The 12,859-nt window shown below is 37.4% G+C and overlaps 2 protein-coding genes across 2 annotated transcripts; one reads left to right on the forward strand and one right to left on the reverse strand.

Moving 5' to 3' along the window:
* The first annotated feature begins 110 nt into the window (after positions 1 to 110).
* LOC120771834 (mitogen-activated protein kinase kinase kinase 15) lies at positions 111 to 6,874 on the forward strand. Its single transcript, XM_040100078.1, has 12 exons — positions 111 to 792; positions 860 to 1,054; positions 2,259 to 2,419; positions 2,485 to 3,379; positions 3,443 to 3,784; positions 3,853 to 4,053; positions 4,127 to 4,728; positions 4,799 to 4,957; positions 5,022 to 5,575; positions 5,648 to 5,951; positions 6,033 to 6,275; positions 6,334 to 6,874. The coding sequence occupies exons 1-12, from the start codon at positions 673 to 675 to the stop codon at positions 6,620 to 6,622; spliced, it is 4,065 nt and encodes a 1,354-aa protein (XP_039956012.1). The 5' UTR covers positions 111 to 672; the 3' UTR covers positions 6,623 to 6,874.
* A 655-nt stretch (positions 6,875 to 7,529) lies between these two features.
* On the reverse strand, positions 7,530 to 10,179 carry LOC120771843 (opsin Rh1). Its single transcript, XM_040100088.1, has 6 exons — positions 10,172 to 10,179; positions 9,203 to 9,260; positions 8,598 to 9,088; positions 8,394 to 8,541; positions 8,052 to 8,329; positions 7,530 to 7,951 (listed from the first exon to the last, which is right to left on the reverse strand). The coding sequence occupies exons 1-6, from the start codon at positions 10,177 to 10,179 to the stop codon at positions 7,825 to 7,827; spliced, it is 1,110 nt and encodes a 369-aa protein (XP_039956022.1). The 3' UTR covers positions 7,530 to 7,824.
* Positions 10,180 to 12,859: the final 2,680 nt, after the last annotated feature.

Genomic DNA, 12,859 nt, shown 5'->3' on the forward strand with positions numbered 1-12,859 from the left:
TTATTTAAAAGTGAATTTAGATATATCTCGGCTATAAATTTATTAAAAGTTATCGACTTTGTTGCGAATGGCAAGGCTGTGAACACTGCCAATTGACATTTCAATGTTGTGCCAGGTTGTGGACACGAAAAAATCCAATTTGCAAATTGCGATCAACAGTGCTATTTTCTCATTATTTGTTCGTCAATTTATCTATTTGTTGTTAGGTTGTTAAAAATTTCATTATATTGTTCATATTGAAGTGTTTATTTGTAATTGTAAAGTTGAGAAACATAACAAGTGTTCACCTACAGTAAATCAAAGTGCAAATCAGTTTTAACCCCAACGCCAATTAAATGAACACGCGAATTCCGATGGCGAAGAGCTGCCGCTACAATTGTAACTAAAGGAGGCTGCTCCCGCACCCCACCCGGTATCTAAGAAATTTTGGTCTCTGTTTTTGTTGGTGTGAAGTGCTAAGGTGTACTAGCGGTAACTGTTATATCCGAAGAAAGACCGTCAGGCCTGCACCTTTAACATTCAAAGCTGAAAAACGCAAAAGTTATTTTATAAAGCAAAAAACTGCAACAAAATCATAAATATATGTATATATGAAATCTTAGTAACGCACAACTGTAGATTTGCGTGGGTGTTATGTTGACCGACGAGTAGAAAAAAGAAAAGTTTTACAAAATGGATGTTGCTGTAGTGATTGATACGCAAATAACAGAATATCTGGAAGACAGAAAATGCGCCCTGGAGGAAATGAAACAAGCCATTCAATCAGTGGGCGCAAATTTTCAGCGCGTGCCGGTACTGTTAACACATATTTTACCATGCCTAATAGACATTAATTTATGCCAATTTTTCTTGACTGTAGTTTGATAAACTCGATTTTGGCGAAACGAACATGCTAGAAACTTTCTACAATGCAGATGTGGCTATAATTGATTTGAGCATATTGGTACAACAGCGTTCACTTTCCTATCATCTGGGCGTACGTGAAAGCTTCGGTATGAAAGGAAATATAATCGTATACAATGACATGCAGTCCAAGCAAACATTGTGCCTTAAGGTGAGCTTAATATCCGAAATAATATAAATTAAAATCGAGTTTTTGCGCTTGTTACTAATAAAGACCTTGTGATAAGATAAGTGTTTTCATTACTTCGCTGGCGATATACATAAATATAATCTACATTTTAAAAATCGACCAACGGACACCTAATCATGTCTAATGAAATTATGCATAATTTGATGCATTTATTAAATAATGATATGACATTCATATGCTTCGTTAAGTTCTTAATTATTTTCATTTGCGTTAATAAAGTGTCCATATGCTTCACAGCATTAGCTAAATAGAACAAAACTATTTTCAAAATATATAACTACATATGTATGTATGTATAATAAACTTCCGTTTTATAGCTGAAAAGAAAAGCGTTCACATTCCACCTTTTGATTGGTATGCAATACCAATGCTCCACATCTCCCATCAACATAACAAAACACCTATGTACATATTCGGCTTAGCCAACCAGTTACTGAACAAAAGCAAATGAAAATAAAAAGTGCAATAAAAAATCACACGCGAAACCACAACAATTGTGTAATATTTGCCACATTCTAATCGTATATAATTGCTTTTATTGTTGCTATTTTAGCTGCCGTATTCATTTTCCTACAGAAGTTTTCAATGTTTTTGTTGGACCTAATAATAAACCCACACCACTAAATAAATTAATTTAAATGTTGTACTAGCCGCTTTATGCTTTGTTTTTGTTATCTTTGCTCAATTTTTGTTGTTGTTCACGTAATTCGGGCTCTTGCGACGTCGGTGTTGCTTTAACTTTTTGTTTTGTGTACTGTTGATTGGATATGTGTGTGCGTATGACTTGAACAGTTTGTTTTGCTTGCATTTTTGTTTTGTTACTTCCTCCGCGTTTGTTTACTTTATAAATTTATACGAATATGTGGTTACTGTTTTTTCACTTTATTTTTTCATTTATTTTTACAGGTTGCTGGACTTCTAGCCCGAATTGCTAATATTATTAATTTTGTATATATCAATTTTTAATTATTTCATACTGGTTGTGGTTTGTTGGCTTTTATGCTAATTCGATAGTGTGAAGCCACTTCCGGCCTTTATATTGTTATCGATTGTAATGATATATGAAAATTTATCGAAACAAGCTAAATTTATTTTATATAAATATAAAAACTTAAATATGTATTATATATATTTTTTAAGCTCTTAATATACGGGTTTCTTTCAGCTTTCATGTGCCAATTATCAATTTCTATCGTACAAAAGAAACGAAGAGACTTCCACCTGTTTTTTAACCAACTTCAACAAGGAACTGCCAGCGGATACTAAAATGCCAACACTATTGTCGCGTTTGAAGCGTCTTTTGCAGGATGTAGAAATTCAATCCAAGTATTTTATTTTTAATTACAAGAATAATAATATTTAAATTTTCTAATTCTATCTCCTTTCAACAGGGCGCATATGCGTGAAAAATTTCTATCCGATCTGCGTTCGGCGCGTGAAGCTTACGGAGCGAATGCACCGAAATTGCAAAAATTTCTCCATGACATGCGCAAGCGTTTGGATGATGTGCATGTGCTATCCGGTGAAGTGGTGCACAGTTTTATGTGTTCACTACGCGATGTACAAGATTACGATGCAATGGTGCGCTTGGTGAGCGATCTACGAAACATACCAAACACACGAAAATATGTTGAGACAGGAAATATGAGTTTTCTGTATGCGTTCGCTTTGAATCGTCGTAATCGCAAAGGTGATCGCGAGAAAGCGTTGGCATCATCGCTAAAGGCATTGGAGAAAAAAGAGAACGAGTTCCCTGATATGTTGTGCCTATGCGGACGAATTTATAAGGATATATTTGTGGAGTCCGATTATGAGGATAAAGATAGTTTGAAGAATGCAATAAAATGGTATCGGCAAAGTTTTGAGGTACAACCGAATGAATATGCCGGTATAAATTTAGCTACCTTGTTAGTAATTGATGGAAAAGAATTTAGCAATACGGAAGAGTTACAAAATATTGGTATAACATTGAATAATCTCATTGGTAAAAAGGGGAGCTTGTCGTCACTGACTGAATATTGGGATGTGGCCACCTTTTTTGAGATTTCCGTGCTGGCTGAGGATTATGCGAAAGCGATACAGGCGGCAGAGTGCATGTTCAAATTGAAGCCCCCCAATTGGTATCTCAAGTCAACAATTGGTAATATATCGTTGATACATCGCTTCCGTAAGAAACCTGAGGATCACATTTACTCAATAGAAGAGCAAATATTTCAATTTTGGATAGATTTTTTTATGGTAGCCACCAATACAGAGGAGATCACTAGCGTGCGCATGCCGATACTCGTAAGTTTGATTTTTAACGGATTTTTCTGATTAATGAACATATCTATTTTTGTGTTTCTTTAGATCTTGGAGCCACAGAAAATTTACATGCCAAGTTATGTCAACATTAATATGGACGCTGATGAAAAATCAATACAAATTATCAATATTTGTTTGGCTCACTCGAAGAATGCTTGTAAAAAGGTGCATGATTTCGTCTTCAATGCTTCACAAATTAAGTCTGTAAGCTTGTATAAACGGGATGATCGTTGTGCATACCTTTATGTGCATCATAACTCAGATGATTTCCAAATATATTTTCCCTCCACGGAATGTCGTCAAAAATTTTATGAGCTCATACTGGAAATGGCGTCAGATCAAGAGGTGTTTGTTAATCTTGACGTCGATGAAGTGCGGCAAATTGAGGTGTGTATTTTCTTTTAGCGCGTAAATCTCTTTCTTACTCAAAATTGATTTGTTTACTTATTCTTTAGTATGAATACGATTATGATGACCAAAATCGGAAAATAATACTGGGAAAAGGCACATACGGAACTGTCTATGCGGCGCGTGACAAACACACACAAGTACGCATTGCCATAAAAGAAGTGCCAGAGCGTAACTCACAGGACGTGCAACCGTTGCACGAAGAAATCAAACTGCATTCGCAGCTGCGTCATCGTAACATCGTGCAGGTGCTTAATTGCTACCTCTTTTATTGTTATATAGTAAAAAATTAATTGTAATAATATAAAAATATTTTTTCAGTACTTGGGCTCCATATCAGAAGATGGCTTCTTTAAGATTTTCATGGAGCAAGTGCCCGGTGGTTCACTCTCTGATTTGCTGGAAAAGAAATGGGGTCCGCTCAAGGATAATGAGTCCACCATGGCTTTCTATTCGAAACAAATACTCGAAGGCTTAAAGTATCTGCATGAACAGAAAATTGTGCATCGCGATATCAAAGGCGACAATGTGTTGGTGAACACCTACAGTGGTGTGGTGAAAATATCAGATTTTGGCACATCAAAGCGTTTAGCCGGCATTAATCCCATGACAGAGACATTTACCGGCACACTACAGTACATGGCGCCGGAGGTAATTGATCAAGGCTTTCGTGGTTATGGACCTGCAGCAGATATATGGTCATTCGGTTGTACGAATGTAGAAATGGCAACGGGCAAACCGCCGTTCATTGAGTTGGGTTGTGCGCAGGCGGCCATGTTTAAAGTTGGTTACTATAAAAAGCATCCCAATATACCAGAGGAGCTATCACCTATGGCGCGTAATTTCATTTTACGCTGCTTTGCCATTAGCGTGACGGATCGGCCAACGTCTGCGCAATTATTGGAAGATCCGTTCTTGAATGAGTATGTTGTAGTGCATAGCTTTGTAGACATTTTTAGTTTTTAATTTTTTTCTTATTCTCATTTTGTGTAGTAAACACCGTAAATTGCGCTTGAACCCACCATCTTCATCGGAATTCGGCCGCAGCATCTCAGTGCCTGCCGATCGTTTAGTAAATAAGTCTACCTTGCCTGCCCTTATAAGTTCAATCAGCGCCAACACCTGTAATACTCCCACCACGCCTGAATTAGAGTTAGTTTTACGCTTTTCAATTGTAATTTTATACTATTTTATGAATTCTTTCGTGCTCGTTTAGAATAACACATGCGTCTTCCGTCGATATCGATGAGCTGCCGAGCACACAGTTCGCTCTGGAACGCCGCAATTCATCCGGCTTTCTGCTCTCTCCCGAAATTGAGGCTTCCACACCGTCGCTGCGCACAAACGCAAGCGAAACCAGTGAAACTGACGGCTTCTATCGCTTGAAAAAGGATTCACAGCGTCGCACTACACTATCGAAGGTGCTGCGCATGGACGAGGATAAGATTTGTAATTTATGGATGGAACGTATTCAAACGGATCATAAAATAAGCGTTTTAATAACAAAAACCGAATTACAAACTCTGATACGTGGACTACGCGAATATATTGTGAATGAGAAGGAGAAGAATTTAGAGGCTACCATAATTGGACTGAAACACTCGCTAAACGACGATGTTGCTGTCGACCATTTACACCTAGCTTTATATGCCTTCCAAGATGCTGTCGTCACCGTGTTGCGTTCACATTTCATTAAACCACATTGGATGTTCGCGTTGGATAATTTGGTGAAAAGTGCCGTGCAGGCGGCGGTCACGATTTTATCGCCAGGTTTGTGGCAAATGCCATCGAAATAGGCTTTGCATTTTTATTGTTCGCATTTTTGTTTGTTTTTTAATTTAGAGCTTGGCGCCAACTTAGCTGGCAAGGAGCTTTCCTGCAATGATGACGAGAGCGTCAATAATCCACAACACACCTCAACGGATAGTCAAGAGAAGATCACTGGCGAACAGACTATAGTCACACTACCCGAAGAGGATGACGGCAGCTTTGCGCCGAGCGAATGTGTGCGCATCTTGCGCGATATGCGAGATAGTGACAAGCAATTCCAGCGTCAGCATTTGGAACAACAAAAGCTGCTATTGAGAGCGCATCGCAACTTAAGCAAAGAGTTAGCACACATCTTTGCTGGCTCGCGCAAAGCGCGGTGAGTTTTGCTTAACTACTTTGTGGTGAAAATAAATAGATATTTATATAACATGAATCTTTATTTCACTTCACGCTGCAGACGTCCATTCGCCAATCTCCATCGTCGCGCCCAGCACACCGCCGCACAAAAACAACAAAATTTTAGTCGCTCATTGAATAAACGTACTTATGATATTTGCGAAATCGATGAGCAGCTGGCGCAATGGCTCACCAATCACGGCATCGACGAATTCTCACAGACAATAATCCTGAATGAGGGCTTCACTTATGAAGATTTTGTGTTCAATACAGAGAAATTAGATCTGATGCGTTTGGAATTGAGGTTGGTGACACAAATATTTAACCATATTTTCTTCGATGCAAGCTTCAATTATTTTCAGACTGGGCGTTGAAGTGCGTCTGTGGAAGTTGATCAACCAAACGCGCATGGGTATGGATATGATTGATGCGGAGAGCACTTGTAGTCAGCAGACCAATGCACAAAGTAATGATAGTGTCGGTGCCTTAAAGCGTAGTAAAACTACGGTACCAAATTATAGAAGCAGAAGTGAGAGTAGTCGTAAGCGGATTTTAAATGCGAATGCGGCTAACAATAATACCAGCGCTAATGATAATGCCAACGCCAATACGCGACAAACTGAAAGTGAATATGATTCTTGTAGTGAATAAATTACAAATCGAGCACATAACCTATACCTGTATCATATACGAGTATGTGTGCTTGTTCATATGTGTCATTGGTTTCATACACCTGTGGGCGCCTAGCGCCACTAAATTCTATCATTGTTGTTGTTCTCAATTTCGTTCCGTTCTAAGATTTAGCACTTATCTGCATGCATACATAAAAAAAAAAAAAAACACAAAAAAATAAGAGAAAACTACTAACCTCTGCTAAAACGCATAAATCACTACAATCAAAAACAAATAGAAATAATAATAAAAATCAAATATATATTTTCTAATGTTAAACAAGTTAAAAATTTAGTTAAGCCGCAAGTTATAAATAAAAAATCAGCATAATTCTGTTAATAACTATTACATAACTACTTGTGAGGATTTCTATGTGAGCTGTCAGCAGGTGAGATGAATACTATATAAGTATAGCGGGTAAGTTAATGTTTTTTATTTACATATCTCGATATAGTAGTTGATATTTTTATTAAATGTTTTATCGGAATAATGCACATAACGCCGATGCCCAACTAAGCTGGTACTAGAACTACTAAGTTAAATTATAAAAATATTTGAATACAACAACGAAAACTTTTCTTATCAAATTTTGCCTAAAGGCAAAATACTTCTCAAGAGCTTTTCAAACCATCTTGTTTGGTTTTTTTTTGTTTAATTTTTTTGTTTTTATTTTTTTTGTTTTTATTTTTTTTTGTTTTTATTTTTTTTTTTGTTGTTTTTTTTTTTGGTCTTTGAAAGTTAACAACTCTCGCTTAAACATTGAGGTAGATTAGCGGAAATTTGTTAAATTATATACCTAAAATTAGTTTTTTTATTAAAGAAAAAACCGTTGTTTTTTTTTATTAACTTTTTACAAGTTCGTTTGCTCTTTTATTTTTTTGTTTAATTTTTTTAAGTCTTTGATGACGTTGCACTTTATGGTTTATATATTTATCTATGTCAATAATTATACTCATAAACAATTTCAATCTTATAAATTCGCTCTCTCTTATAAAACAATTGAATCTCTTCGTTATGTTGCTGCTAGTTGTTTCCATAACTGTTGTCAGTGTTGTTGTTGTTGTTGCTACTAATATTGCATTCGCGCGGAATGCCCACGCTAATTTTGTTGCTATTGTTGTTATTTTTATCGTATTTGTTGCTGTCATTACATCGCTAACGGCTGGCACATGTCGGAGAATTTATGCCTTGGACTCCGATTCGTTTGTAGTGGCCTGTGACTGCGCGTCGCTGGACTTGCCATCATCGACCTTGCCGAACACACAGCATGGGCATTTCTCTTTCAATGCCAAACGGTATTTGGGATGGCTAGTTGAGCGTAAAATAGTGTGTGTGGGAGAGAGAGAGAGGAACAGTGATGAGTTGGAGTTCACCAATAGGAAAGATTTTAATATCTCCACACACTTACCTGATACCGTAGACAATGGGATTGTAGCAAGCGGCCGATTTGGCGAAGCAAGCACCCCAGATGGTGTTCAGTGGTGTCAATCCCTCGAACTTGAACAGGCCCATGCAGTTGATCACCAAGTATGGTGTCCACGCCATGAACCACAGTGAGATGGTGACTAGCGCGACCTTGGCCAGTTTGCCCTCAGCACTCTTCTCGGCATCCTCAGAGGAGCGCAGAGATTTGACATTCATTTTCTTGGCTTGTTCACGCATGGCCTTCTCGTGAGCTGATACAGCCTAAATGTCAAAGACAGTAGTATATATTTATAGTTCATTTCTTGCATTAAATGCGCGCACTTACAGCAATGATGAACCAGTAAGAGTAGCAAATCAAGAATAACGGAACGTAGTAGACGAAGATGGAGTAGAAGATCAAGTATGATCGTGGATTCCAATCGCGCTCCAAGTAATCAATACCGCAAGATGTCAAATTGCCCTCAGGCACATACCTTTAAAAGTAAGTGTTAAGCATCGCTTGTTAATGCATTTAGCAAGCGCAGCTCACCTGCTCCAGCCGAAGACCGGCGCCAATGTCCAAATGCTGCCCATTGCCCAGATGAAGGCGATTTTCATCAGCGCCAACTTAATCGTCATTGGTCGTCCCGCTACACCCTTAACAATGACTTGGTAACGATCCAGAGAGATCATGCACATCGACCAAATGGAACTGCAACCAAAGGCCGAGCCCAAACCACCATATAGATCACACATGGCCGGTCCCAAGACCCAGGTTTCGAAATACAAATTGATACCCATCATCGGCGTATTTGTGATCATTATACCGAAATCAGATAGCGCTAAGTTGATGACCAGCAGGTTAGCGGGTGTACGTAATGATTTCGTTGTTGAGAATATATAAATCACCACGCCATTTCCACACCATGAAATCATACCGATGATGATCATGTACGCCGTGAGGATTTTCGCCCAGATGGGATCCATAGCTGGGAATTGATTCCAGTACGGGTGAATTAAGTGCGCCATATCGGGCGTGACCTGTGTGTGGAGAGAGAACCCAAGGGAGTTAAATATGTAAAGAAGGTGAACTTTTTTAGGGATGCCTATATTGAGGGGATTTTTATGATTTTTCAGCTTATTTTCTCTACTAACCTTGTCTGTGACTGACCCATTGGACAGCGCGGCAAAGTGTGGCCCCAAGGATTGTAAACTAAAATTGAGTAAATCGGAAGTGAGATCAGTAATAAATAATAACTTGGTATTCTTAAAGAAGGTTTTTTAAATTCAAGTGTTAATTTAAAAGAATTTTCTTTTGGAGAGCTTCTTGTTTCACTGGGTTAAACTTTGAAAATATTCGTAGTTTGACTAAACTTTAAGTGGTCGTTGTCTGGTAGAAAAATTGTTAAAAAATGTGTTCACGAGGGTATCTAAGTCGTCTAAATCATTCCCTTTCATTTGGTTTCGCTCTCACACTATAATTTAATACCCTTCAATGAAAATATTTTTTCTATAAGAAAAGCTTTCTATTTGAAGTACGGGAAGCAGATAGGTAGGGTTGATAGGCAGGCTTTGAAGACCTTTGGTAACCTATTGGTGTTATCGACGTTTCATTATTTTTCATAACTAAATATCGTTCCGGTGTGCTGGCGATATTTAGGGAGAATTATGCTGACATTTATAGACAATTATCTGCAGATTGAGGCTTTGTCAGGAACTCAAGTTCAAAAGAGCTGTTATTCTCTTTTTTATTGACTGTTTTCACTATCTTACGTGACCTTGAAAAGTTCATCGGCCATATTATTCACCGAAATTGTGGACGAATCCTAGAAAAGGAACTCGTATTGTGGTCTTTTGCAAGACCGGAATTTTAGGTTGCTCTGGTACCGTAGTGCGGCAATTCCAGTTAGTTAGTTTGATGTGAAGTCTAATCCGATATACGCGAGCTCACCGCTAACCCACGAGAAATTTTGTAGTTCTTTGTTCTGAAGCAAGCTTTGGCGTTCCACAACATATTCTACAGCACACAATTATGATCCACCGTTGGATTTAAAACACATAATGACTTTCAAAATACACCATTTTTATAATTTTGTTTACATATTTTAATTCACCAACGCATACCTATCCATTATTGAGTTGTTGTTGTTCGGTGGGTATTGGTCTATAAGCCTTTAAGTGCTTTCGTGCCGAAAGACCGTTCTTGATTTTTTTTTAATTTAATTTACGTTCAAAAAAGATGCAAATTAAAGATTAAATCTCATTTCTTTCAAAGTAAAGTTTTTTTTGTTATTTTTTGGGATAATTCCCGGAGTGGACTGTTCGCGGCGATTTGTCGTTGGAACCTGCGAGCAAACCGCACGCTGCTATTGCATTTATAGGTTCGTCGGTCCTTCAGTCTCTCATAAAGACCCAAGCCACGCTAATGAGTTCACTAAATTAAATTATGAACTAAGCGGCACGTTTGCCATGGAAGAAAGCGTGTGCGTATGTTAGTTAATGTGTAAATACAACTAAATTTAAAAATATTTGAAAAAAATAACGAAAAACGTTTTAAACCGTTGGCGATGATAATAACTATTGAGATAATGCTACTTGTGAGGGTATACATAATAATGACGATAATAATGATTATGATTCGTAGTTTACATTACATGGTGATAATTGTGGGAACATACGAGGTATGTTGGATGTGTTACTTAGTTTTTAAGTTGCATTTCTTCTAAAAACAAAATGAGGACTTGAAACAATTAGGAAGTGTTCGATGAGGTCCTCTCTACGAAACTTGCTTTTTTTAATGGGGTTCTATGCTGCGGAAATTTACTGGGATTTTATTCCACCAAGAGCTGCGTTTTCGGCGATTAGTAAAGTATGAATTTGTTGTTGATATTTTCTATCTGTCAGAAACTGTAAGAAATTAGGGATTGTTCTCGAGATCATATAAAGGAAATACCTTCCATCGAGTATTTTTAACGAGCTCGATTGATTGAGAGTTGGTTTTCAACTACGATGTGTGGTAATTTCTCACCCCGGACGACCTTCAAGGATGCAGTGTTTATGAGTTATCACTGTAATGTGAAAATAAGTTCTAATATTCCTAGGAGGCGCCATAACTTTAGGAATATGTCTACAGCGTTGAATAATAGTTTGTTTGACAGCAGGCATCTAGATCTCATTTAAAGATAATATAAGGGTGCTCGGGAACCGTCAAGCTCAATCAATCATCATGTTACTGACGACTTGGACCGTTCTATTAATCCCTTGTGGTGCTGCATAGTTGTTGACTCGCCAAACACTTTCATAACGAATATTTGTGGAGAGAAACCGGACTGAATTCATAGTTACAAGTCAAAAAACACACGGACTTAACAAATTACCCTAGTAGGTGTGAGATTTTCTAAAATATGCATATAGTTCTGCTAAGCTCATTATCTCTACACCTTCACAACTATTCTTTCCATATTTTGTATAAACAAACGCACATGAGTGCTTGCATAAAAACGTAACGGTGCAGTTTTGCAAATATTTTCAGCAAACACGAATGTGTAGACTTGGTAAGTGCCGACTTTGACCACCTTGACGATTATTTTGGGTTATTGTTTGTATACCATCTTTTAACGGTATATTTTTCGCTCGATGCCAATGTCAATACAACATTTCAACGGCTTCGCAAAAGTGTTTCAATGTTTCGCCAATACGAGAATATATTGAAGACAGTGAAAAATATGTACATATATACACATTCATGTGTCTTTATGCATGTATTCTTATTATTAAATATTTCATTATCAGTGTTTGAAAGAAGAAAATAAGTAATAATAAGCAATTATCACTTATACAACGCCTAAGATCGATTTCAGTTGCCTGCAATCTATAACTGGCTTTCAAGTACGACAGTGCGTATGAGTTACGAATGCAGCATAAGTATGGATAATTTATTGATATTTCTTTTGATTTGGGAAATTTCGGAAATCTCTTCAAAAAAAGTTAGTTTGATGACAGTTTCCGGCCAATATATAGAAAAGTAGATTTATCGCATATCGCTCCGATCTTATCAGAAGTTTTTTTTCGTATGTTTCTTCTGAGCATTTTTTCAACCCAGCAGGGCGAGGTGATCCCATTCCATACCAACATTTATTCTGATTCTTTGAACATCCAGTGGTTTATATATTAATTCTACCAGGATTTGGGATAATTTCTCATATTATTAGACAGGAATCAGGTAAAAAGGAAACCTTCGGGTCCCTAAGAATAATGTAATGTCGAACCTTCGAGCATATTACCACAGCGATAAAGATGCTCATATAATTCATCAGATAAACTTTCACAGCAAATAAGACAGTGTTTTTTGTAGTTCAATTTGTTAGTGACTTCAAAATAAGCGGTCTAGGCGAATATTCGCTAAATTTTCGGGGATACTGATCCATATCACGATTATGATTATGACAGTGATAAAATTAATATTTGTCATACACAATAAGCTCCCACAACAATGCAGCATATCAGAAAATATATATGTACTTATATTGATATGCTAAGTTTAGACGTGGTGAAAAGAGCACCGAAGATGGTAAAGTCAGTGGACGCCCAAAAGAGGTTATTACCAACGAAAACATCAAATAAGTCCACAAAATAGTTTTGTATGACCGTAAATATTTGAGTATGAGAAAGCTCTGAGCAAAAAGACTGTCGCGCGAGCTCACTTTTGACCACAAACAACGACGAGTTTTTGATACGGAGCAGTGTTTGGAGATGTTCAAGCGTTATAAACCCGAGTTTTTGCATCGATATGTCACAATGGATAAAATATGG

The sequence above is a fragment of the Bactrocera tryoni genome, chromosome 1 (genome assembly GCF_016617805.1).
Source record: "Bactrocera tryoni isolate S06 chromosome 1, CSIRO_BtryS06_freeze2, whole genome shotgun sequence".
NCBI classification, from domain to species: domain Eukaryota; kingdom Metazoa; phylum Arthropoda; class Insecta; order Diptera; family Tephritidae; genus Bactrocera; species Bactrocera tryoni.